The following is a 24,533-nucleotide window of genomic DNA, read 5'->3' as shown; positions in this document are numbered from 1 at the left end:
AAAAAAAAAAAAAAGAAGAACGAACGAACGAGTTTTAGTATATTAGATGTTGCAACGATATTAAAGTTTAGCGAATGTAAATTCATGTTGAGTTACACTGGAAACATTATAGAACGGCTCCGTCCGGTGGAAACAAGTGTGAAAGGTTCGTCGTGCAGTGACACGGGAACATTTGCAATTTATTTCTGTCGTTGCCGATAGGGCAGGTCAGGTGTGGAAACGCGAGAAGAAAAGGCAAAGCGGTGTGTATCAGACCACTTTCGATAAGCATAGCCCTGCAATTGCCAGCAGCTTACCTATACGGTGGTTCTAGCACGCAACGAAGATCTGCGTTCGCGATAGTGACCACTTTAGATTCCCTTTTGCCTATTCCTTTTATGCTCACCTACCCTCGATTCGTTTTATTGTACATCGACGAGATCATTACGCTCTCTCGATTTTTCTCTTAGCTGCATTGTCAATCTGTTTTCACTTACTTTCATTTTTTCCTCTCGACGTACAGCGTGGGTCGCGTGAACGTTATTATTTCCCTCTTTTTTTTTTTTTTTTTTCATCGATTATTACGAAGTATTACGCTCGATCGTAGATTTTGATGATTTATCTAGACTAGCAACTATTACTCTCGAACCACAAGTGTTACTATGAGTGATCTTTTTTCACCAGATGTGCGGACATAGTCGTTATTCTTCGCCGCATATTAAAGTACGGCGCTTCATTCTGTCACCATGAATATTGCAATACCATAATTCTTTCCTACCACCTGTTCACTTCTGTCCTACTATTATTTCGAACGTCAAGCAAAATTCATACCAACTTTCATGCTTGTGCTCCAATTTCTACAGTTAGAACAATCCTTCAATTTTACAACCCTCGAGGTAAACAGTCTTGGATAGCAAGCAAGTATTGCTTAAATCTTCCACTTAATAGTCGCGTATTATTAAAAATTCGTTTCTTTCTAACGGGGATTTATATTGACCCTGAGAAACCTAAGCTGTTGGAAGCTTTAATTTAACTTAAATTAAAAGAAGGAACGAAGGATATTTAATCCGCTTGTTTACAATTATTAAATATAATTCATTTTAACGTAGAGGCAAATTATTGGCGATGTATATGCTATTTTATAAAAAAGTTTGAAGTTTTAAACTTCTCCGGGCTTCTCAGTCTGAATAATTAATCTTTCGAAAAATTAAAGCATCAATTTCCCAAATTTTCGATACTTAATTCCCTCGTTTACAATTATCAAATATAATTAATTTTAACGCAAAGACAGATCATTGGCGATGTATATGCTATTTTATAAAAAAATTTAAAGTTTAAAATTTCGCAGACATTTTCTACCCACCCCTGACCTTCTCAGTATTAATAATCAATCTTCTCAAAAATTAAATCGCCAGCTTTTCAAATTTCAAGTTTCCCTCTACATCCCCAATTCTCCCTCGTTCCCAAACCGGCCGAAAATCAGCTGCTTAGCCAGGATATCGGAAAGGTTACTCAAAATTCCGGCATCCGTTGGCCAATGGAACGCACGACTGGCGACGGCGTAATTACACCCGAAATCCCTCGGTTCTGTCTTTATAATCGGCAGGCTCGGTAATCCTCGTTCGATCGTTGGGCGTCGATCAAGGAGCAGAGAGGCCAGTTGAACCGGTGTGCTTGCTGGAAATCGCGCATAGGAATTGCGATCGACGCGGCTGGTAATGCACTTTCCGATAATGCTGCCGCCGACGTAATCGCGCCCCTCTGTGCTTCTCTACGTGTCCACACGGGCTAACCAACGTCGAGCGCCGTGTGCACCGGCTGTTGTACGCGATGGATGTGTCTGTTGAACGAGGAGAGACAGAGACAGAGAGAGAGAGAGAGAGGGAGAGAGGTCTGCAACGTGCAGAAGCGACCGACTGTCGGATTACTTTGATTTCACTGTTCCTAGCTGCCGTCCGTGCGAAACTCGTTCCCGGTTAGCTGACGTGGATGAGGAATTAACCGCGTTACACAAGCCTCGGACAGTCGATGAAAATGGCTTTTAGTTACGGGCCGGATTTGCCTGCTACTTCTACCGGAAACGTCGCTGGCTCGTTGCTGTTTAGAATTTTCAAGTGGCTCCGGAGACATTTTTCTCCATCCTAATTTTATGCTTGGCGAACGCTTCAGAAGCATTGATACAAGAGACGATAACGAAATGTGGCTATTTCTGAAGAGGAAATATTTTTGTCAAACAAATTGTCGTATAATGCGGTTTTTAAATTTTCCTCTTATTCGTTGGAAATGAATAATTGCTCGGTGAATGTTTAGGAAGTATTTTTACAAGGTGCGACAATAACATACGACGATTTTCAGGGGGAAAATGTTTTTGTTAAAAAAATAGTTCTATAATGCAATTTTGTAATTTTTCTAGAATAATTCTATTAATTCTACGATAATGCGCGGTTAAATAACGGAATAATTAATAATTCTCGTAACAAAAGTGTTTCAATTCAATCTCACCCGAGTATCGCACAGTAGCTCTTTGCAAAACCGTCACATTCTACCGTGCGCGTTGTAAGGAGGCAAGGTTTAATAGTAGTTTCAACTGACATTGCGTTTCACTTCCATTTTTATTTGCAAAATTTCCCGATATTTCTGTCCGGGGGCAAGTTCTCCTCCTGATAAATCGGAAGTATCGAAAAGTACAGTTCGAGGAAGATCTGTTTCCCGAATTAAAAACGTTCGTACTAACTCGAAAGCGTGACAGTATACACTTGTACGTATCTAGGATGGAAAAAGTATCGGTTGCGAATGGTAAAAATATCGCATCGTCATCGGAATTATACTTGGTCTCTTTAAAACCGTCGCAATTTGATTAATTGCAAAAATTGTTTACCCGATACCCCTCGTGTACCATGATACTTGACCTCCGACTATTAATAAACCTTAAGCAACGTTTGAACCTGACATACATTTCACTTATTCCGTTGATTGTAACAAATTGACCCCATTCGGTTTCCGGTTGAAGGTTGCCTCACGCCATTTAGATCCACCGCGCGTTAACCTTCATTTTTCTTCAAACCGTCGCCCGGACCCTCTCTTGCCACGCGAATTTCAATGGCTTAGACGACAGAGGAAGTTCATTCCCGCGTGATTGATTGGCCGAGATTAAGGAAGGGGGATATTCATATTTCGGTTGATAAACAGGCGAAACAGAAGTGCAACGTGTCTCGACACAGCGCGATCGTGGGTTACTTATACTCGTTCACGTGGTCTATGAAACGTTATCACGCAGATTTCCAAGGAATCTGTAATTCGACAGTTGCGCAGGATCATCGGTTCCCTTTTCACAGCGAGAAAATGAAAATTTCCGTAAAGTTTGTAGGAACTTTCGTTCGAATTTTATCTTTCTTGCCAATTAGCTCGGATTAACGGCAATTTTCTTCGCCGTTGCTTCGGTATATTTCAGTCAATATCGAGTTGAAACAGTCGACAATCTTTTTTTCGCTAATTAATTCCGATAAATGATATTGTATCAGGCATACAAATGATGCATTCTACGTGGAGAGACGAACGAATTACCGCTGATTCAACTATGCTCTCTGTTAAACAAGACTACGAAAATCGGGTGAAATTTCATTTGGAAATACTTGAATTCTTAATTTCGTTCCGTGAACCTCCTTTGTTAATACACTAGGTGGGTTGGAAGTTGAGAAATAGTTAAGCGAACGAGCACTCTACGAATTTTTAAATTCAATTTTCTCAACAACTAAGCTTCTTATGAAAATATTTTATCCTGCATTTTCCCTTTATTTTTACACGTACAATTACCCTGTGTCCGGTTAGACCACCTGTTCCGGCTCATCCGCGTGCAAATAAATTTTTCAATTTGCATCGCACGTTAATATATCCTTCGTTTGTAATTTAAAAAATAATCTGCGCGTACTGGATACCAATTTACAGTGTAAATCAAGGATTAGCTGTACGTATGTACGTGAGAGAGAGAGAGGAGAAAATAAACTGGTCTTTTCACAAGGAAATGTAAAATGCAAAATACACGATAATACGAAGTTTCGCGAGGTGCGTCTCAATAGTAACGTGCGAAAAGTGTCGATTCCCGGATTAATCCAGGTCGTGTTCGACACAGAGCTCCGACTAGACGTGGAATTAACAGCGTTACGCAGAACGAGCTCCAGGTCGGACGCAGATTTTCGCAAGAGAGAGAGAGAGAGAGAGAGAGAGTTGGTAATTCGATGGGTGGAAACTTTTGAATTATCTCACGCACCTGAATCTCCGTGTTTCATCGTGTGTGTACGTGCTCTCGTTATAGTTAGTCGAGAATCGTCGGAATCAACTGTGGGATTTCTAGGAGGCAGTAGTTTGTCCAAAAAGTTTCGGGATAAACTCGTTTCTCCATTATCGCTGCATGGCACACAAAGAATTATTACCAACTTGGTAAATCATGCTACTCAGGTATCATGTAGGTGATTTTGTTAAAGAATTATTTATGGAAAAATGACTGGAGGCACATTTCGATACTTGTTCGCGATTTTTTTCTATCAAAAATTTGGTGTTTAAGAACTGTGCGAGTTTTCCTGTTTTTTTTAGAGTGAAATGTTTGCTACAGGGACGTTGCGTTAAGTTAATTTAGGTGGTAAAGAAAAATTCGAGAAATGAGGCGAATGTCATTACTAGACTGCGGATTTTTATGCAAATTTATATTTTTGAGAATATAGCAAGGGAAGTAGAAATTCGGTAGAAAATAGATAGAAAATTGTTTGCTTTTTACTATAAAAAGCACTGTAACTTAGATATTTTTTCATATTACGTTCATTCAGTGCACTTTTGTTAAAACTTAAATTTCCCATAAATTCATAAAAATCCGCAGTCCAGTCGTCAGACATCAAATTTCAGATGATAAATGAGCTAAAAGTCAGCACAGACATCATGTTCCGACACACAGAAGAGAAAGAATTTTCCAAGTCTTTCAGAAAAAGGAGGTTTCAGCGTTAGGACTCGAGAACTCGCGATCTTCAGTAGTTTGTACCGTCACTGGTCAGCCGCTTTAACCACCGCAACCAACACTACCTTCTCACTTTCCCACTTTCTTCTGTTTTCCTACAGGTTCTCCGTTCTCCCCCTAAATCTCCAACAAACGATACTTGGAAGCTTGAAAAAATCGTTGGAAAAAATATAGATTACATGTTTGAAAAGCGATCAATTGCCGAATAAACGAATAATTTCTATTTTATTCGATTCCTCCTGCATATGTACATTTTGAACATTGTAGCACAGCGTCAGCCGTTGTCGCGTGTTAATTAAAGTACACCGGTGTCGGATCGAAAAGGAAAACTTCCAATGAAACGTTCACGCGCGCGTGATAGCGCGGCCGCGATAGCTGATAAGGAAAAGTAAGGTCTGCGTGCCAGTGCGTTGTCGTTTCTATTGAAGGTGCAACGGTTCGATTCCAAGCTACGCAATCTCTCGACGTCGAAATGCAACTCGGCCGATCGAAGGGAAGTGTGGGTCGAAGGACAACCGACGAAGCTTGTCCCATTGCACGCGGATTCGTGTGATTTTGGGTCAGAATTTGTGGGCTCAAGAGCTGTTTAATTGGTAGTATGATTAAGGCTAGGTAGCCTGAGCTTTCGGGAGGTTTAATTTCTAATTTTCAGTCAAATTCGGTGAACAAAATTACTTCCTGACACAGAAACAAATTATTGATTTTCATTTGAAGAAAGTCTCGTTTAATTTCCATTAAAATTCGTGTGTTTGCAATCGTTCCACAGAATTTCTTCTTTATACGGAAACAGATTATTGGCTGTCTTTACGAGTTATTTTACGGAGAAAGATAAAGTATAAATTTTCTGGAGAATTTTCGATTTTCTTTTGAGTTTTGTGGGATTGAACGAGTAAAAGATAGAACAATTCGGTGATAAGATACACACCAGGTATTGGCATATTTCCGCGTATTCCGAGTCACATTCTCTGCTGGCAATTTCTCTGCTACATTTCCGCGATATTTTTATAAACTCAAACTGAAGTGCACTTTGACGCGATGAAAAATTCAATTTGTTCGGTCTTAATTAATTAGTATGTATAAATACGTAGGCAAAGGCAACTGTGCGCAAATATTTTAAGTACTACTTTTTCATTTCCCCTTAAAAGCCCTCTGAAACGTTTAACTTTCCTCTACCTTCAAGCGCGTACTTTAATTGCAAAAAAAACAAAAAACAAATAATGCGTTCTATTAAAATTACGATCTGCTTAGTCTAATTTCGCACGCGAAAACAGAGAAGACGTCGCGCGTCGTAAAGTGTCGCCGAAAATTCCCGGTGTAATCATATCGCGATTAATCGTAGAATATTCCGGTGGAACAATGCGGTCGGTTTCGATTATATCGCGCCAATCATGGGTGAACTCGTGCGTGAATACGCGCGAGGATACTTGGACACACAGGAACCCGAAACTATACCTGTATACATATCGGAGCGTATCGTGTCGCGTACCCGACAACACGGTGTTTTAATTAACGGTTAATTCGTGAAGTTTAGTGATTGCCCGATCGTTAAACGCAGTTGATGTCTTCGGCCACATTGCTCATTATAATGAACATCAATTTCGACGGGTGTTTATTCGCGTAATTTGCAAGACACGATATCCCATCCCCCTCTCTTTCTGTATCATCCACTGGTCACCCTGGTCGGGTCGTTTTCGTGTTCGTTTATAATGAACATTGCTTTCCAGTCGGCCGAAAACAGTATACGCCCTAATTAAACGCGACATTTTCGAAGTGGATCTAGCATGCGTGTCGGCTGAAAATGAACCGCAGCCCGAATGAACCGCGGGTGCGCTGGTGACAATCGATAGATTAAATAACGAAACATTAAATTTCATTCTCGGCGTGAATTTCTACGGGTGAATTTGCGGTAGAGGATCGTGTCGGAGTCTAGGAGAGACAGATAGGACTGGCGGGTGTTCGATAAAATTCGTTATCTCGAACGTGTAAACATTGCCCCGCGATCCCTTCTCAATTTTTCATACGTTCTGGCCGCACAATAGATCAGAGAGCCTTTAAAACGGCCATAAAGATATTCTTGGATGAGGCTGCGCGAACAACTGGGTCACCGAGTCGAAAATCCATTTTGCGTCTCATAATGAGGTCTCAAAGGTCTGAGCCAAAGGCTCAGTTTATCTTTAAGGTTGCTGAGTCCTCTCCTCTCTCTCTCTCTCTTGAGAGAGAGAGAGAGAGTGAGAGAAAGAGGACTATACAGATTCTCCACAGCTCTACCATTACGTCTCTCTAATCATTCTGGAGTTCTGTGTTCTTTCAAGTCGCTGTTGTCACAACCGAACCCTTTGGATCTCTTCTGGGATCACTTGCCTCTGATGATAAAACATTTACCGCAGTTTGCAATTTTCCTTTGTATTGACTAAAATTCTGTGCTCTGCGAATCTCTGCAAATAGTTTTCCTATCTCACGAATTCGTATTCTGTATTTTAAATGTAGTATAGAAACATGTTTAACTGTCTTATCTGCTTCGACAGAAATTGCAATTGCAGAGGAATATCTCGGAGTGATAATCACCGATTTTGATAACATTTCGGGGCGTGCTGGATCTCAAGAAAATATTCGACACGTATTTTTTTTATCGACAATCGTCGATATTGAAAGGGTGAAAATCGCCTTTGAATTTGTAGGTGTATTTCACGAACTTTCGTAAGTTCAAAATTGTGTGTCTAATTGACGGAATTACTTTTGAAAGTTTCTTACTAATAAACTCCATATTACTGGTGAATTTGCGTATTCCAAATTGCTCAAATTATGAAATCTCCAACCAGCGAATCCGCACAGTTCGCAAATTATCCGTAAATTCAAAATTGCGTGTCTAATTCATAGTAGCAGCAAGTAGAATACTAATTTAAGGAACTACTTTTTAACGTCTGTTTCTAATAAACCCTATCTATATTCGTAGTACACTAAAAATTGACAGATTCCCCCGGTTCACAAATAATCCATCCACCTCAGCAACATTCATCAAATCGATCCACCCATACACACACGCATGTAAATCAACCCTTCAACGTTCGCCGTCATCATTCCGCAGTTCGCGTGTTCGCGCCGTTCCATTCCGCACGCTTCAAGGTTTCCCTCGCTCGTCCTCCGGTCGTCTGGTTGGCGGAACGTGACGCCAAAACAAACCGTTTCCCTCGTTTTTCCTCTCCTGGCGATTCACTTCGATCCTACCGCAGCCAGCGAAGGAAAAAAAGAGAGAAAAAAGAAAGAAATCAAGAGAGAGAGAGAGAGAGAGAGAGAGAGAGGGAAGGCGAAACGAAAATGCACAGGTTGCGCATTGACGTAAGACGGCGGAGAAGGGAAATTGAAGAAAATGACGTGGTCGCGTGTGTGCAGGTGCGCGTGGTCGCCAGGAGGGGTAGGGGTGGCGATATCAAAGCGTTACCCGTTATATATCGGATTAGCGCTATTTTTATTCAAGGTATGCAGCAGGCGGCGACGACGGCAGCAACGTCGCTAGGGCTCGATAAGAGCGTAGGTATAGCAGTTAATTATATCAGTGCCCCATTAGCGTGTCAGTATACCACGAGATTGCGATGGCTTTTTATACACTCTCTGCAAGGGTTTGCCGTTGCTGTACACACTCTCTCTCTCTCTCACTCTCTTTCTCTCCGTGTGTGTTGCTGCCTTTTTTCCACCTGGCTATACAGCAGAGGAGAAACGCTAGCGCCGCCGCTACCGCCTTGGTCCGCGCGCAGCCCTCTGCGTAAATACGGGCCAGTAATTACGTTGCTGCAGGGAAATTACCAGTTACCGGGTTGCCGTTGAGTTTTATCCAATTAGGGGATTGCTTCGACCACCGTCAGACCAACCCCTCTTGGTAATGCTCGGCCGAAAAGGAGGCCTCTCGTGCTTACCCCTCTGCGCTACCTTTCTTCTTCTGTCTCCAATTTATTCGACAGGATGTTCTTTAACCTCCACCAGTCTGGGGCTTCTTCGATACACACAGAGAGAAAGAGAGAGAGAGAGGGAGAGTGAAGTGGAGTGGGTGAGTTAGGTCGAAACTGCTGCGGACGCTTTTTCACCGGTGCTTAATTACCGCGGTGCGTCGAGCTTTTTGCAAAATTTCCGGCTAGATTTTGGGGGAGCTAGATGAAAGGGGCTGGTTTCGGCTCTTGGCGAAGGGAAATTTTCAGTCTGGCTGGAATTATCTGTGGTGCTCGAGACCGGTTTGAAGTGAATGAAATTTTATCAGGAACTCGAAGGATTGGGAAGGTTGTTTTTGAATGAAATGCAAGGTAACTGGAGTGGTTGGAGACGCGTGTGCTTCGTCGATAGTTGACTTTTTCTGGTGCGCAACGTGAAACGGCAGGTGGTGGGACACGTTGTTACGTCGTTAACGAGGACAGTTTAGTAATAGTTTGGTTGGAAAGAAGGTGGCGCGCTTTAGATAAGCAAGGGAAACGAGTGACCCTGACATAGACGTGATCGATTTCGCAAAGTTAACCGAGCTAGTATCGTGTCTAGTCAATGACGCTTTCCAGTTGCACCGTTCGGTTCATTATTATATTTATAGCCGCGTGTTCCAGTGATCGGCGTTTCAGGGTTGAACGTGGTTCTTCGCGTTCCAGGATATCGCGGAGGGAAGTATGGCGAGTAAAAAGAAAACGAAGGGAAAAAACAACGCTGTATCGCTCGTCTTTTTGCTTTCTGTTTTGTCTGCGAGTGTGTGTGTCTGCAAAGGAAAACGAAGGATCGATAAGGAGATCATAATTTATCGGTGACGTTATTGGCTTTCGATTAATTAACGGGTCAGCTTGAGGAATTTTTTTCTCACAGGCGTATCCATCTTTTTAGACAGAACCCATCTATTTTGTTATTCGAACGGTCGCCGAGGACCATCAGACTCGATCTTTTAAACAGTCACCGGGGACATCGGAAGAATTTATGAGACTATTACCTTTTCTTTTATATAAGGTGTATCGAGGCACGTGCGCAGAAGGGCTGAATTATACGACCATTTAACGTTCGTTCTACTTAACTTTGTTTACGAGTCGTATATGCAGTTTAGCGTTTTAATAATACTTATTATAAATTCACCGTAGAATATAGTTCTCAACGCTGGGCGATTCAACGACGACTAACGTATCACCGCTGCGCGACTGTTATAAAATAATCAACGACAGAGTGTCTAGAACAAGTTCATACAGAGAACAAACTACGAAATACGAATTTCTTTCGACATGTTTACGCCCCGAATTCACCTTCGAAATTACGATCTCCACACTGTGGGAGAGATGCTAGCGGGAGGAATTTATGGACCAAGTCTTTACGATCTTTTCTTTCACCTGCGTTGCTACCTAACTAACTTCCTCGGCGATAAATTCTTCGAGTAGACAAAAGTTATTCAATTCTTATACCTACACACTTAGACGACAATACTGTTTACGGACGTTCAAACGAGGAGTAAATTTTTTAAAAGTCGCGCGAGGGACTTTAATTTTGGCGCAACCTGTATCGTCGAACCCTTTCATGGGACAATGCGACACCTATACACGTGCAGGCCAGGTTTCGCTCAGCTGGGGTATATTTTTACACGTGGCAGAGAGAAAGGTGGCGCCAAGGAGATACGTATCGCGCGACTCGCCCTTTTGATACCGCCGAAAAGTCCGCCGGCCCTCGTTGTTCCGCCGTTTCGTCTAACTTTCAGCCGGGCCTCGCCCGTGCCTAGCCGCGCCATGGAAGCATTACCTTAATGCGACCCAGAAAGCTCTTTTATTACATCCGTACTCAGGCGCGCACATTACGCTGGCCGAATGCTCTAACACACGCGCACATACATCCAGCTGTTTCTCTGATCCTATTGCTATGCCGGATTGAAAATAAAAGAAGGAGAAGAAGAAGCATAGTTACTCTGCTGCTTCAACCGGTGAACGGCCGTTTTTGGAACTCTAATGTCTCCCGCCTTGATTAATCCCTTTCTGTTCCTGATCCTTTACTGCAGAAATAATTATTCCTTTTGAGGGATTACGGGGAAGAATGGACGGCGGTTGTAGAGAGTTCCGCGAGTTAAGCTTCTTCTGAAACCTATCGCTAGGCTGTACAGCAAACGTGTGCTTTGCGATCGATTACTTTTCACCTTGGATAATTTTAGGATTTTTGAAATTTTGGAAAATTGAGCAGTTCACCTTTCGACAGTGTACAGAGACTCGGGCAAAGCGTGAAATTTCACTCGAGAAAGTTAAAAAGGGACGAGATATTATTGTCGCAACTGGTTAAAGCGGCTGTTTTTACGGGGGACTGCGATGGAACGAAGGTAGAGGGAGGATTTTTGTGTAGGCACGTATCGGAAAGTTGCTTGTCCTCGGCACTGCAATCGTTTAGAACGAATAGCCGCTTTAGCAGCGGTGGCGAACGGACGATCAAGGACGCAGACGTTGGTCGCCGAGGGTGATGTCCTCGCCATTGATTGGCAGCCCTGGCCGCGCTCTCGTCAAGGTTCCGCCACACTCGGACATATAGCTCCGATTGCGGATTACGTTGGAAACTGATTTCGATTGCCTTCCACCTTTTTCGCGAAACCGCTTTGCCACGGCGACGCTGCCGGTCGCCTTGATTAAATTCTTCGTTAGTGGAATATGACGGTAATAAGGGAGGTATTTTTTTTTTTCCTTCCTCGGCTTCGTACAGAAAATAGTGTATTAACATTTAAACGAGCCTATGAATTATTCATACGTCGCCAACTGAACGAATTATCCTTGAGTAGATGTTTCTCCGAAGCGAATCGAAACGAGCCTGATAAAAAAGTCGGTGGAAAAACACGAAGTTGGGGGAGAAACTTTTGCAACGTCTGACAGTGATCGCGGAGGAGGAAAATTCTTCGAACGAAGTACTTGTCTATTTGGCGAATTGGTAAAAAGAAAATTTGGTATTAACGAAGAAGGCTGGTCGAGAAGTGAATTTCACTCGACTCGCCTCGCAGTACGAAGAAGTTAAAGATCGTGGAAGTTTGCTGTCGGTTTACAACGCCGCCACGGTTACGGAACAATAAGTGTGTTCGGTGAATGAAAACGCGGAGATTACAGGCAAGTCCGGGGGAAGGTCAGAAATAGATTTAGAAAGTCGGAAGAAAGTTGCCGCTGTTTCCATTCCCCCTGATCAATGTGTCCTTATTCAACTGTTTGACGTTTCCTTCGAAACGTCGTTTCATTTCCTAGCTATCGGTATCGCCGCCGTCATCGGGACAGACGTTGCAATGGACATTGTATCGAGATCTCGACCGCGAGGTGTGCTCGCGAATCGATCTGTTACAGCTTACTTTTCTCCGATAACTGCGTTAACCAGTTCTTTTTTCCTCTTACTTTCTTCCCTCGCCCTTTTCACAAACGAGAAATTCAATCTTCCAGCTGCACATACGCCGATAGAATCAAGTTACAAACAATGCTGAAAAGCATCATCCTTCGAGTACCGTCAGCTTCGTACGTAACTGCACAAGCTTCGCGTACTCGATTTCGCAAAATCATCTTCTTCCAGACGTTCATTAGTGAAGAAAAAAGAAAAACCCTCCCTTTTCATTCGATCTCTTCATACTCGCATTCCCTGTCTCCTACCCCTTGCGCGATATTCTTCACCATTATCTCTCAACCCTTTCTCATTTCCTCTCGAACCGACGACGACCCGATCGTATCCATCATCGACGTTGATCCCTACCGATTCCTGACTCGATATCAACTTAAACAACCACCCTCTCTCTCTCTCTCTCTCTGTGCTTTACCGAGTTTACCGAGCAAAGAAACGACGCGCATCCGGCGTTCCCGATAATCGACGGGCGTGTACCGAATAATGAACGTTTCATCGAGGTCACGATCTTCTGCAGAGCGACATTAGAAGCAGCGTCGGCACTTCGCATTCGCCTCCCTCTTTCTCTGTCTGCCAACCTTACCCCTAACCGGGTTTCTAATCGAGAAATAAAAGCGGAGAAAATGGTCCGTACGGAAAGAGGCGTTTCTCGATTGGATCCGGCGATCGATCGCTTGTTCGTCGACGATGCCGAACATTCCCGCGTGCGACTGCGAATTATAGGCATGGGCCGTGTGCGCGGCTCGACTGACCGAGTTTACGTTGGTGTTGGAGGTCCCATTGATTTCCTGGCCCATGTCAAGGCTGCACGCGAGAAACCCCCGTTCGCCTCCGACCACCCACAACCTCCGTCAACCCCCTTCGACCTCCTGCGACCCCCCCACTCAGCCGCACCCCACTGCCGCCACCCACCAGACCAGCAGCCCGCGACCAACGTTTCACTTCATGCCGACTCTCTCTCTCTCTTCCTTCTTCCCCTCTCTTCTTTCGACCAGCTCGACCCCGTGTCTTCCCTCTGTTCACCAGGGACGAATGCACCGCGTGCACTCGTTCTGTCTGCCGCGTTCGCCTGCCGCGAACGTACTTATCTGCACTCCGCCGACGTCGACGTCGTCGCCGTCGTCGCGACTCTGCTGCTACTGCTGGTTCTTTAGCATAGAGAGTTGCTTGGATGGTGCAGCATTTTTTTCTCGGTAGGTTGATTTTCCAGTGATCCAAGTCTCTTGCTTTGGTAAATGATGATTTTGGAGGAGAGGTTTTGTTTGGCAGGAGTACTTTGAAGGTTTTGTATTTTTGTGGTTTGCAGGAGTTTGAAATGTTTTTGCGGGAGGCGTGTGTGTTTGAGTTTTAGACCCTTTGGTATTTACTGTGGGAATTTTTATTTTCCTCTTTAGTCGATTTTGAATGTTTACAGATTTTTCTTACTGGCGAAGAATTAATTTATAAGTATGATTTAGATATTTACAGCTTTCCCTTAATGATACGGAATTTTGATAAAGGATTGTCTTCTAAATATTTGTAATTTTATGGAATTTTGTAAGTTCACTGTACGAGCAAAATGATATTTTACAGGACAAGCAAGTAATTAATAAATTTCTCTGAAATAGGATCAAAAAATGACATTCTAAATTCGTAATCGAATACTACATACTAATACCAAAAAATTTCCCTGTATTCCAAAAAGCGTTTAATTCACTCACCTTTTCTCCCTTCAACTTTAAACATATTAGACAATCGACGTCACTCACCAAAGTTAGCAACTTACGAAGTTGCACTCTTCCCTTTTTACTGCCTCCCATTCCATAAATTATTAAGCTCGCAATCAGAGTCCGCGAACTTCTCCGTTACGTAGTGTATTTTAAAGCGCGAGATACATCGCACGGTAGCAAGTTTAGGACCGAAAGCAAAAGAATTCCAATTCGAATCGAGGAAACCGTGTTCGCTGAATCCAGCGACGTAGTCAGAATGGAATGCTCGCTTCGTCCAGGAACACCTCTGGACATTTTCTCACCGTTACATTTCCCTCGAAGACGCGAAAGTAAACCGTGGTTCTCGGTCCGACTGAGTATCGCGTGGCCTCTCCTCGCCGCACGTAGGCGAAATTCCGCCGATAATTCGGCTAATTTTTCATGCGGTACGGAGCGCCTCTCCGTATTAAGGTGAAAATAATTCCGAAATTACGGACACCGAGTCACGACAACGAAGAGAGGTAACGGTCGCATATTAATCGCGACGCCGGTGCACGAATATCACGAGCCGGTAGGCTGGAAACGAAATTTCAGGTACCACTTTGGAAACTCTTCGAATCGCGTGACCATTCTCGACTCTCCACCGTCGTGCCTCGTGCTTAACCGTTAGCAAACTACACCGCCGATGCGTCTCGTTCTGTGGTTTTTATATAATTCACCATGCGGCAAAAGTACGTGGATTTCTTCGAGAGTTCTTCAAGCAACATCGCGTTTAGAAAATTAAGGTTCTTCAGGAGCGCACGACGCTGGTGTACGTGTTGCAGAGATAGCTGAGTGGCGGTATTGAGTGTCCACGGTTGTGTCGGTGTAAAGGCAAAGAAGAGAGAGCGAGGGAGAGTTCTTAAGGAAGATCAGTACACGGTGGGAGGAAGTTTTAGAGAGAATAGAGGGCGGAGCGGAAGTTTTAGAAGTGAAGAGGGAGCGCTTGAAGAGATTAGAGTGAGCGAATTTCGTTATTGCCGTGTGTAGAGATCTGTTTTACTTGTACCTACTTTGGCTTGGAATATTCGAACATTTTCGTTCTGATAACAATTCGGTACAACTTACCGAAACTGTTCTTCGGAATGTTGCTAATTGATCAATTAAACTGACAACTTAATCACCGAGGAAGTTTTGTTTCGCGAGTTCACATCGTGCAACGATACTTGTGGAACTTTGTGTAAAAAGTCGTTGCTGAATTTATCGACTGAAACTAGTCGAGATATATATATATATATATAGTTTACGAATTGAATTTTGTTAACTGTGATTTTCTACGATTATCAGAGATATCGCAAGGTACGATAGGGGGTGCAGTTGGAAACGAACGCGCGAAACCTCATTAAGGGACGCAGGAAGGATTGAATAATTAAGTAAAGCTAGGAAGACGTTACGTTCGAACGGTGATGTCGGATGGAATGATTAGCATCGATCTCGACCGATGATTTCCTGGAGATCCTAGGCGGTGTGGAATATGTAATTTGCGGCGGCAGTGGTATAGACCGACGCGTAGTCAGACCTAGGCCCGATTCGATTGAACCGCAGCGCCGGATATTGCAGTCACTGAAGAATATTTGATTTCCACGTAACTAGGGAGGTTCGTTCATTGATCCGGATGCTGAATCCTCGTGTTTTTTCCACGTCGCTTAAACCACCAACGGTTTCACCTACCTTTCTCTTCCTGTTCCAACCGTCGATCTTGATCGCTATCGTGTTTGCGTTATACAGGGTGCTTGACAAATTTTTTCCACACTCTTACGATGAATTTTGCGTGGTTGCGACAATAAGGAGAGAAATATGGATTTTGAAGGCCATCTGGAGAAGATTCTAAGAAAATTTGAACAATGATAGTGGAAAAGTGGAGATTCTTTCAAGACAAAGTATATTTATTATTTTTCTACTTCATTATTTCCTTAACCCCTTAACAATTTTTTTTTTTAATTATTCCCTAGGCGTATAGAAATAAGTTTCCCATTTATTTATAGTGCTGTATCTTAGATTTTTGCAATAGAATAGAAAGGATAGCTAAGAGTGAAAGAAAATAATTAAACAAAATTGCAGTTCTTTTAAAAATTCGATACTCTTTTTAAGCACCCTGCATAATGTTACAAATTTCTTTCGATTCGAAAATACCTATCTTCCTTCTCTAAGAGAATTACATCTACACAAGCGTCAACGTTGTTTCCAAACGTCCGGTACATTATAAACTCCTCAGGATTGGATTCTACGCAAGAAAGAAACCGGGTTAAGCACAGTATTTCGAAAGGGGGGCTTAAAATATTAGCCTCCGTCGAGAAATGCTTATCGTCGATTGTAGAATTGCTATCGGAATCAGCAGAATGTAACATTTAATAACGCGTAAGCATAATCCGCGGCCGAAGGAGGTTTTACCTCCCCGTTTCTGCTATTGTTTTAAAGCCATAATTAACAGATTCTAAATAAATGAAGTCGGCGAGAGAGAGAGAGAGAGAGTTAATAACGCGCATTGTAAATGGCGCATTCAGCATCCCGGGGGGCTTTTCAGCGACGTACACGAGTGTCGTTTGGTCGCTTCTAATTAATTCTTCAAACGGTTCTTGCACAATACGAAGGTCGACCGTGATATTTGCAAGCGTTTCCATTGTCTTCCACGCCTATCGTGTTTCTCCTCTGTTCTTCGTTTTCTTTCACGTTACGCGACGCGTTTTCTTCTTTTTTTTTCCTCCTTCCCCGAAAAAAAAAAAGAAACATTAAAGACTATAGGACCGAAGACAAACGGAAATTCCGCGCGCGCGACTCTTGCGGCCGCGTGTATCGCGGCCGGAAATCATTAAAGCCCAGAGCTCTATCCTCCGCCTCCCTCACCGCGGTGCCTCTGTGTAGTTTCATCAATCATCTCGTAAGCGCGCATTAATAATCGTTCACTATTAAATATGCATTCGTTGTTTGCCGACCGGCCATATCTTCCTCCCCTCTGCCCCTATATCCCATTAGCCGAGCCCCATTCGCGCCAACTTTCTCCTAATCGCTGCATGGCAGGAAATTCTCTTCCTTTTTCTCTTCTTTAAATTGTGCCATTCAGATTGTCGATGATTTATAGGCAGTAATGATGGTATAATACGCGAATTAGGTTACGATTTCTGTATATTTTCGTTTAAACTATGTCTGGGGGGTTGCTGGTATTTATATTACGTTAATATGGTATTGACATGTTAGATTAATTACGGTGTTTGTTCGTTGTTCTTTTGCTTAAATTGGGCATTGCGATATTATGTTCAGTAGCATTTATGCATTTCGTCGTCGTTCTCCTTTTGGATTGTCAACAAATTATACTCGATAGTATTAATCCTAGGAAGCCTAAGTTTTCGGAAGATTTAATTTAATTTAAATTAAAAAAACAAAGTAAACACGATGTGAGTAAGTCATTCTATTTTACGAAGAAAGCTAGAGTTTGAAAGTTAGAGTCTTCTTTTCTTTTAGACTGTTAACAAATTATATTCAATTGCAGCGATCCTAGGAAGCCTAAGTTTTCGGAAGATTGAATTTAATTTAAAATTTAAGAAAGTAAATACGATATGAGTAAGTTACATTTTACGAAGAAAGCTAGAGTTTGAAAGTTAGAGTTTCCCAAGCGAAGTGGATTTTTCTCTTTTTCTCTCTCTTAGTCCGTTGAAAATCATGAAAATGTTCATTTCACAAACGGAAAACACGAGGCTACGTTACAACTCGTTCTCTTCTTTCCATTCTTTCCCCTCTTCACGTTTAATAACATTAACGCGACACAAGAGGCTCTACGTTCCAATTAATTCTACTTCCTCCGTTTTCAAAATTTTCCCTTCGAGGTAATCGACGTCGGACCCACTCGACATCCTGACGCATAAAGTTACGTGTTATGGTCCGTTAATTCGTATCCAGCTGCAGAGGCACGTTGTGTACACACTTGATGGCGTTTCACCTATTTCAAACGAGACAATTTACGGCTAATCGGCCGGCCAATTAGCCGGCGCGATTTAAACGGGTTTGCAAGCGTTTTAAATGTTTTAAAAGCGACAGCCGTTACATGACGTGTCCCCGTGTTATCCCACGTGAATTATCAAATTCGCGCGGATTTCCCGCGCGTTCCAATATCACAATCGAATCGCCCCCATTAGTGTCATTGATAATTAACGACGGCCTCTCTGATTTCACACTTGCCTCTACTTGTCCGCTCGTGTAAACCTTTCGAATTACGTTTCGCGGTACAAATTCCCGACAAATTCTTCATTCACCCGTCTCCTCCCCAATTTTCACGGTGGCTGTGTTCCTTTTTCTCCCCTGTTTTCGAAACTCGCGTATCCACCGGGGGAGAGAGAACATCTCCCGAATCCCGACACAGAATATCCGCAAGGAAACGATTTCACCGTGGCGGTGTGCGCGTTTCGAGAGCTTTAGAAGCATAACTGGATACTTCTGCTCATCCATGCTCGAGTAAAGGCGCTTTGCCCCGCTCCTAGACGGTTTCTTTCTGAGCGTCGACCGGTAAATTCGCTCCTTACAAGTCCGACGTTGTTGCGTGTAATTGTTTGTACCCGCGGCCGCGAATAATTATTTGTACTTCTAATTACGCTGCGCCCTGGTCTGCAGCGAGGCGTGCTCCGACATATGCAAACAGCGCGGCTCCACAGAGAGAGAAAGAGAGTTGAGTTTTTCTAACAATATGTTAATTGTCGATATTTGAGGAAGAAAGGAAAGTTGCATGATTCGAGGAAATTTACAGCATCGTGAACAGCTGCTTTGAACTTTCGCGAAGGTAAAATGTAAATTAACGTGTATTTAGTCGGATTTCAAAGAGATGATAATTTAAAGAGAAGGAATGTTAATATTATCTTTCGCGTATAATACGAACGTAACGAGAGGCAACAGAGATTCTGAAAATATCCTGCTTAATCATCGGTCGTTCCTAAAGAAGCCGAGAAAGAATGGAAGGCAGTTTAAGAGAACAAAAGGGGGTATGTTTGCGTTCGTCATTGGCCTCGAAGGAAAGCAAGGTGTAAATTAGCGTCGGAGGAATTGATGAAATATTAATTAAAAATTCTGACAATACTTGTACAACATTTTCGATTTCTAAAGAAACGGCGCAGATAGAGGAGAGATCGTGTACAGTTAGGAATAAGACGTAACGAAATTCGTATTAAATATTCCGACACAACTCTGCTAATTATCTCAATTCTCCGGACAACAAATACACGAGAAAGGTGGAGGCAGTTCAAAGCGACGAGAAGAAGAAAAAAAGCGTCGTTTCTATCACCGGGGAGTATCATCGACGAATGGCTTAACCGGTTTATAAGCGGGGCGGCCATTGAGCGCAGGAAGTATCGCAGAATTACAAAGTCTATGCTCGCGAGGCTACGTAGACCGACTGTGGAACGTGCGCCGCGAAATTGGGATTTCTTTTCAGGAGTTATGCTCTTCAACCGTCATTCATTGTGTCTGCCGAAAAAAAAAGGAAGAAAGAAAGAAAGAGAAAAAAAGGGGAGAAAGAAGGAAAGAGGAGAGAGACAGAGAAAAGGAGGAAAAAACGCGAGGCAGCTGTGTAACTGTATAGAAGAGCGAGCACAGGGAGAGAGAGAGAGAGAGAGAGAGAGAGAGGGGTGGGTGCAGAGGGAGAGAAAAAGGAGAATCAGTTTCGTCGGATCGTCGTCGTCGTCGTCGCAAAGTGCGCGCGTTTTACGCTTCCGCGAAAAGTGGGTCAGACCGAGCCGAATGACTTGGCACGTTTTCTCTCGTTTCCGTGGTAGACGATTCTCTCTCCGCTTTTCACGGCAAAAACACGACGATTCGCGACCGCACGAGTATCCGCGGCGTTTTCAATTCCTGTTAGTCCTTCGCCACGCGCCCTTCCGCCCACGAGAGGGGAGACGCTTTCACGGACCCGTCCACACGGGGAAAGATGACGCGCCGCGGTTAACGACATCGTCATTATCCGTCGCGAGCGGTACTCCAAGATCAGAGACCTTCTGATCTTCTTCGACACTTTACGCTTCTGGACCCTTGCTTTGTCGCAATCGTTTCAACGCTGTGCCTCCTACGAACGTCACTCCCACTTCTTCTTTTCTCATCTTTTCCCCCTTTCCTTCTCTTCTTCTTCGTCTTCTTCCTCTCAGAGGAATCTTCCGCCTGTTACCGAGCGTTGACTTAGATTTACCCGCTCGTCGTTTATAAATTCTTCAGACCAGCCACGACAAACATTAAACGATCGATAGGTTTGAACAGGAGAGAATCTTCGTCTCGCGGAGCCCGATGATGCAGATCTCGCTTTGACGTGAAAATAGCAGAAGAAAGAGAGAGAGAGAGAGAGGACACGTTGAAAACGTCGACCTCGAACGTCACGAAAGATAGAGAAAGAGAGAGAGAGAGGTGCGTCCGCTTAGCCCGAAGCCCTGTGTCGCTCGAAGGAACGTTGTTTCGTATTCCTTGTGTACGCGAAACCCATTTCAGACCCGTTTCAATCACGAAATCGGGGACGTACCGGCCTATGAAACGCGAAGAACTTGCCCCGGCTGTCCGCCCTTACACGACCGGGGCATACTCATGAAGCTCGACCTCGCTTCGTCTAGGAAAGAGAAGAAGAAACGTCAATGAAGGTGGTGGCTAGAGTACGATTCCGGGTCGAGCTTGGTCCGGGTGACCGAAAAAAGGGGAACGTGAGATACGGGAGTGTTGGTGAAAGGCGGAGAACGAGAAAGAGTGAAAGAGACACAAAGAGGTGAGCGAGAAATCGAGGGAGAGACCGGGGGGTTGAAGAAGCAAGAGAGTGATGGGCGTGGAAGACGACAGAGAAGTCCGAAAAGGGCCGTTCCTCTCGATAAGAAAAAGAGGGCTGATGTGTGTCGGTGGTCCGGTTTGGTGGAGGGGAAGCAGGGGGAAGAGGTGGATGGTGGTAACGACAGCGGTGCGAGAGGGTGGCAGCGTAGGAGGATTTGGAGCTCTGCCACGTCGGGAGCACCCTCTTGCTCGAGAGCTCTACTGCGATCACCGATACCACACTACAGAACGTCCGCGGTTGGTACTCGTAGGGGTTTGGAGGAGGCTACAGAGAGGCACGGCCCTCGAGGAGAAAACAGGTGGAACGACCCGAGCTGTGATTCGACTATACCTAACTACCCTCTTCCGGGATTAGATCAGAGTCCCGGCCGAAATTGTTGTGCCTGTTTCTCCCTTCCGTCCGTTCATTTCAAACATCCGAACGTTAATATCGTTGCCGATTGAGCGAGGATTTTGGTGATGCGATTTTCTCTAAACAGACGCGATGCACGGGTTGTATGTGCGCACTGGGAACGGCAATCGGATTGTAATGTAATTGGATGAGCAGCGATTTGTTGGGTTAAGGGTTGCCTTTTCATCCGAGGCTTTGGTTACGATGGTTCATCGCGAAGGATTGTCCGGTTTTATCAGGTTCGCCACTTTTTGTCGTCGTAATGTTTCCGGGATCAGGTGGCTTTGCGTTTGATCGAACCGAAACTATCAACCGGGACGGTAGTATATACGAATGGAAATTTCGATGCTGTTACCGATCGTTCGTTAATTCAAAATTGCGCCAAGTGTCGAGAAGAGCTGTTGCAATTCTACATTAGCTTCAATGATTATAAAGCGTTCAGTTACTCTCGTATTATCGTTATGTACGATAATAATTCCACGTTCAACCGAGCGTTACCTGTTCAACCATTTTCCCTTTGTTAATACGCGTGACAATTATTCGAACGATCGAATAAAATCCACCTCCCCCCGTTAAACAAGGATCTCTTCACGGTAGGCGGGTAGAAAAATTCATTCAACTTTTGTTTTTTTTCTTCTTCATTTCTCGCCGCTGAACAAAGACATCGACGGTTTTAATTAATCACATCAGAGATCCCGACGAATCGTAACCCACATCCCATTCACAGCAACAATTTACGAACAATAGCCTTCGCCGGAGGAATTCACAAAAAGCGACCTCTGGTAAAGAAAGAAGAGTGTTCGCTCCGCCCTCGATGACGTGCCGCGTTTTCAAGAAAATCTCTGTTATTGTAATCGATTAAGCTGTCACGGAAGAGACGGCTGATAAGTAAACGTGTTAAACATTGTCGGAAAATAGCGCTCGATATCAGCCGCTCGGGTTGCAGAAACGTTCCACGGATTACATGTACATATACGAGGCGACTGGATCGCGCGTTAATGCGAGAAGGGATGAGCCGGTACAACTAATTTCAGCTTCGCTATTGTTCTCACGGTGCCGCTGTCACTCTCGAGACACTGCCTGTGTACCGGCTAAGCCTCCCTGCGTCGCACACACACACGCGATCGTATTTATTAACCAAATGTATATTCCATTCGGTTATTAAACGTTATAAAGCCGACGGCCGCGGTTTCGTTCTCGAAATCCTTGATCGTGTGTACTCGTTACAAATCCCTTTGTTGTTCCGCCTGTTAGAGTGATTGTTTCGCTGAAAATTTTGGTATTCCTGATGCACGGGTACAATGAACGTTTCATTATAATTTCTAGGTATTATTTCTGTTCATACGTGTAGCTTCGAGCGTATGCAAAATTTCTGGTCTATACGAGTCACCGGACATTAAGGTTTCGAATAAAATTTTCTCTTCGGCGCGATCTAGAGAGCTGGTAAACGGTAGTCTTTATTTAGAAACTACAACGTTAATGTATCTTTATTCTAAATCTACGGGATATCCTGAAATAGTACTGGAAGTAAAAGTAAGCCGATTTAAAGGGCAGTTTCGTCGAGAGAGAGAGAGAGTTATGAAACGAGTGTTTCGCGAGGAAAGAAAAGGGTAATTTCGATGTGAAAAGTTAACAGGGACCAATTAGCGAGAGGGTTACTACGATCGACGGGGGCGATTGTTGGGTGACAAATGAATTTTTTAAACGTAACAGGGAGAGCGCGCGCGGCACGGCGCGGAGCGGCGCGCGTCCATTAAAGCGCGAGACGACGCCTTCTCGTCGTCTTGAAGTCACGAGGGGTGGCGTCATTGTGATCATTGAAAGAGCGTGTGCGGCTGCCGGTGTGTGCCCGTACGTCTGGGCATGCAACGTAGCCTGCATGTTTCCGCTCATTTACATGCAATCACGAACGTGCATCCAGACAGCCGAGCCGGAGGAAGGCTGTATAACGTCGCAGCTGCTGTATTGTCGGCCGTGTGCCGTGTCAAAGATAGATGTCTCGTGCATGTACACACACTCACGTACAGAGGGTTGCACGTGGACTTGAAAATGGTATTTAGAATCGTGACGGTCGAAAACGAGCATAATAAACCGATTGAACGCGACGAGATTCCCGTTTTTCTCGCCTTCTCGGTATCCTATCGCCCATTAGAGAGGCATTTATCGACCAATTTCGTGTGCTCCGATAGGTCTGCATGCACGGCTACGCCACAGGCGAAACACGTAATCGAGATATAGGATTATGGATCATTAATTAAATCCTTGCGCCTAGCTCGCGCCGTAGAATCAGCTGCGAGTCTATCGATTGCCAGCGTGGTATTCTAGGCACATTAGGCTTCGTCGATTAACTTCGACTCGGCGTTCGTTCCTCGAGGTCAGGAGAACAGAGGGAGAGCGCGAGAGAGAGAGAGAGAGAATCTCGTTGGCAGAGAGTTGTGCGGGGCTAGTGAGTTCCCGAGTTCGCCTAATGTGCGCGCGTGACTGTCTCTCTCCGCTCGAACATCGACGAAAAGGGGGGTGGGTGCATCAACTTGGCCGATTCGAACGGAAAGGGCGGAAAGTTCAAAGAGACCTTCATCGCACACACGCGGTAAGTCCGCGAACGAAGTTTCAGCGGCTATCGATTCGGAGGCTTCATACTACTACCCCGCGAATCGCGCGTCTCCACTCTCAGAGGCCGGACTTTTCAATTACGCGCGGACGCGACGCGTTCGCACAGAGGGGTTGCTTCACGTTTTTTTTTTTTTTTCGAACGGGTGAAACGCGTCGCTGTCAGAAACAGGATTACCATGACGCGAAGATAAAAACCGATTGAACGTGGTCAAACTTGCTGTATATGCGATCGAAAAATTCCACGTAACCCTGTGTTACTTACTACTAACGACTACGAGGAGATACAGTAGACGTATGAATAAAAAAAAAAGAGAAAAACGACACAGAAGATGAGTGTGTACTTACGCGGCTTGCGCGAACGGAGCACTGTGCGTGGCGGGCAGCAACGCGATCGTGGCCGCGAGGAGGGCGAAGCTCCAGGAGGCGGCGTGCAGGGACATCATGTTATCCGTGGAACGTGTCGGGTTGTCCATGTTCGTGGAGATGCAACGGCTTGTCGCCGTTCACGATTCGGCGACGAGGACAACGGCAAGGACGTCGACGAGGACGTCAGCGGGTGTCCTGAGGCGTTGTTACCTGGCGCGTTGACCCGGCACCTCTCTGCGTGCCGTCCGCGTCTCACCCTCCCCCCTTCTGCCTCCTCCTCCACCACGTCCTCCTCCTCCTCCTCCTCCTCCCTCCC

At 44.4% G+C, this 24,533-nt stretch overlaps 1 protein-coding gene across 1 annotated transcript in view; it reads right to left on the bottom strand.

Moving 5' to 3' along the window:
* LOC108570436 (gamma-aminobutyric acid receptor subunit beta) overlaps positions 1-24,497 on the bottom strand; it is a 90,540-nt gene extending 66,043 nt beyond the window's left edge. The window contains exon 1 of the mRNA XM_017932296.1: positions 24,197-24,497. Coding sequence (XP_017787785.1) covers positions 24,197-24,324 — 128 coding nt within the window. The 5' untranslated portion in view covers positions 24,325-24,497. The remainder of the gene's footprint in view (positions 1-24,196) is intronic.
* Between the last annotated feature and the right edge of the window lie 36 nt (positions 24,498-24,533).

This window comes from Habropoda laboriosa, unplaced genomic scaffold, assembly GCF_001263275.1.
Source record: "Habropoda laboriosa isolate 0110345459 unplaced genomic scaffold, ASM126327v1 scaffold84, whole genome shotgun sequence".
NCBI lineage: Eukaryota > Metazoa > Arthropoda > Insecta > Hymenoptera > Apidae > Habropoda > Habropoda laboriosa.
The sequence above is the reverse complement of the archived record's forward strand: the minus strand, read 5'-3'. Positions and strand labels throughout refer to the sequence as shown.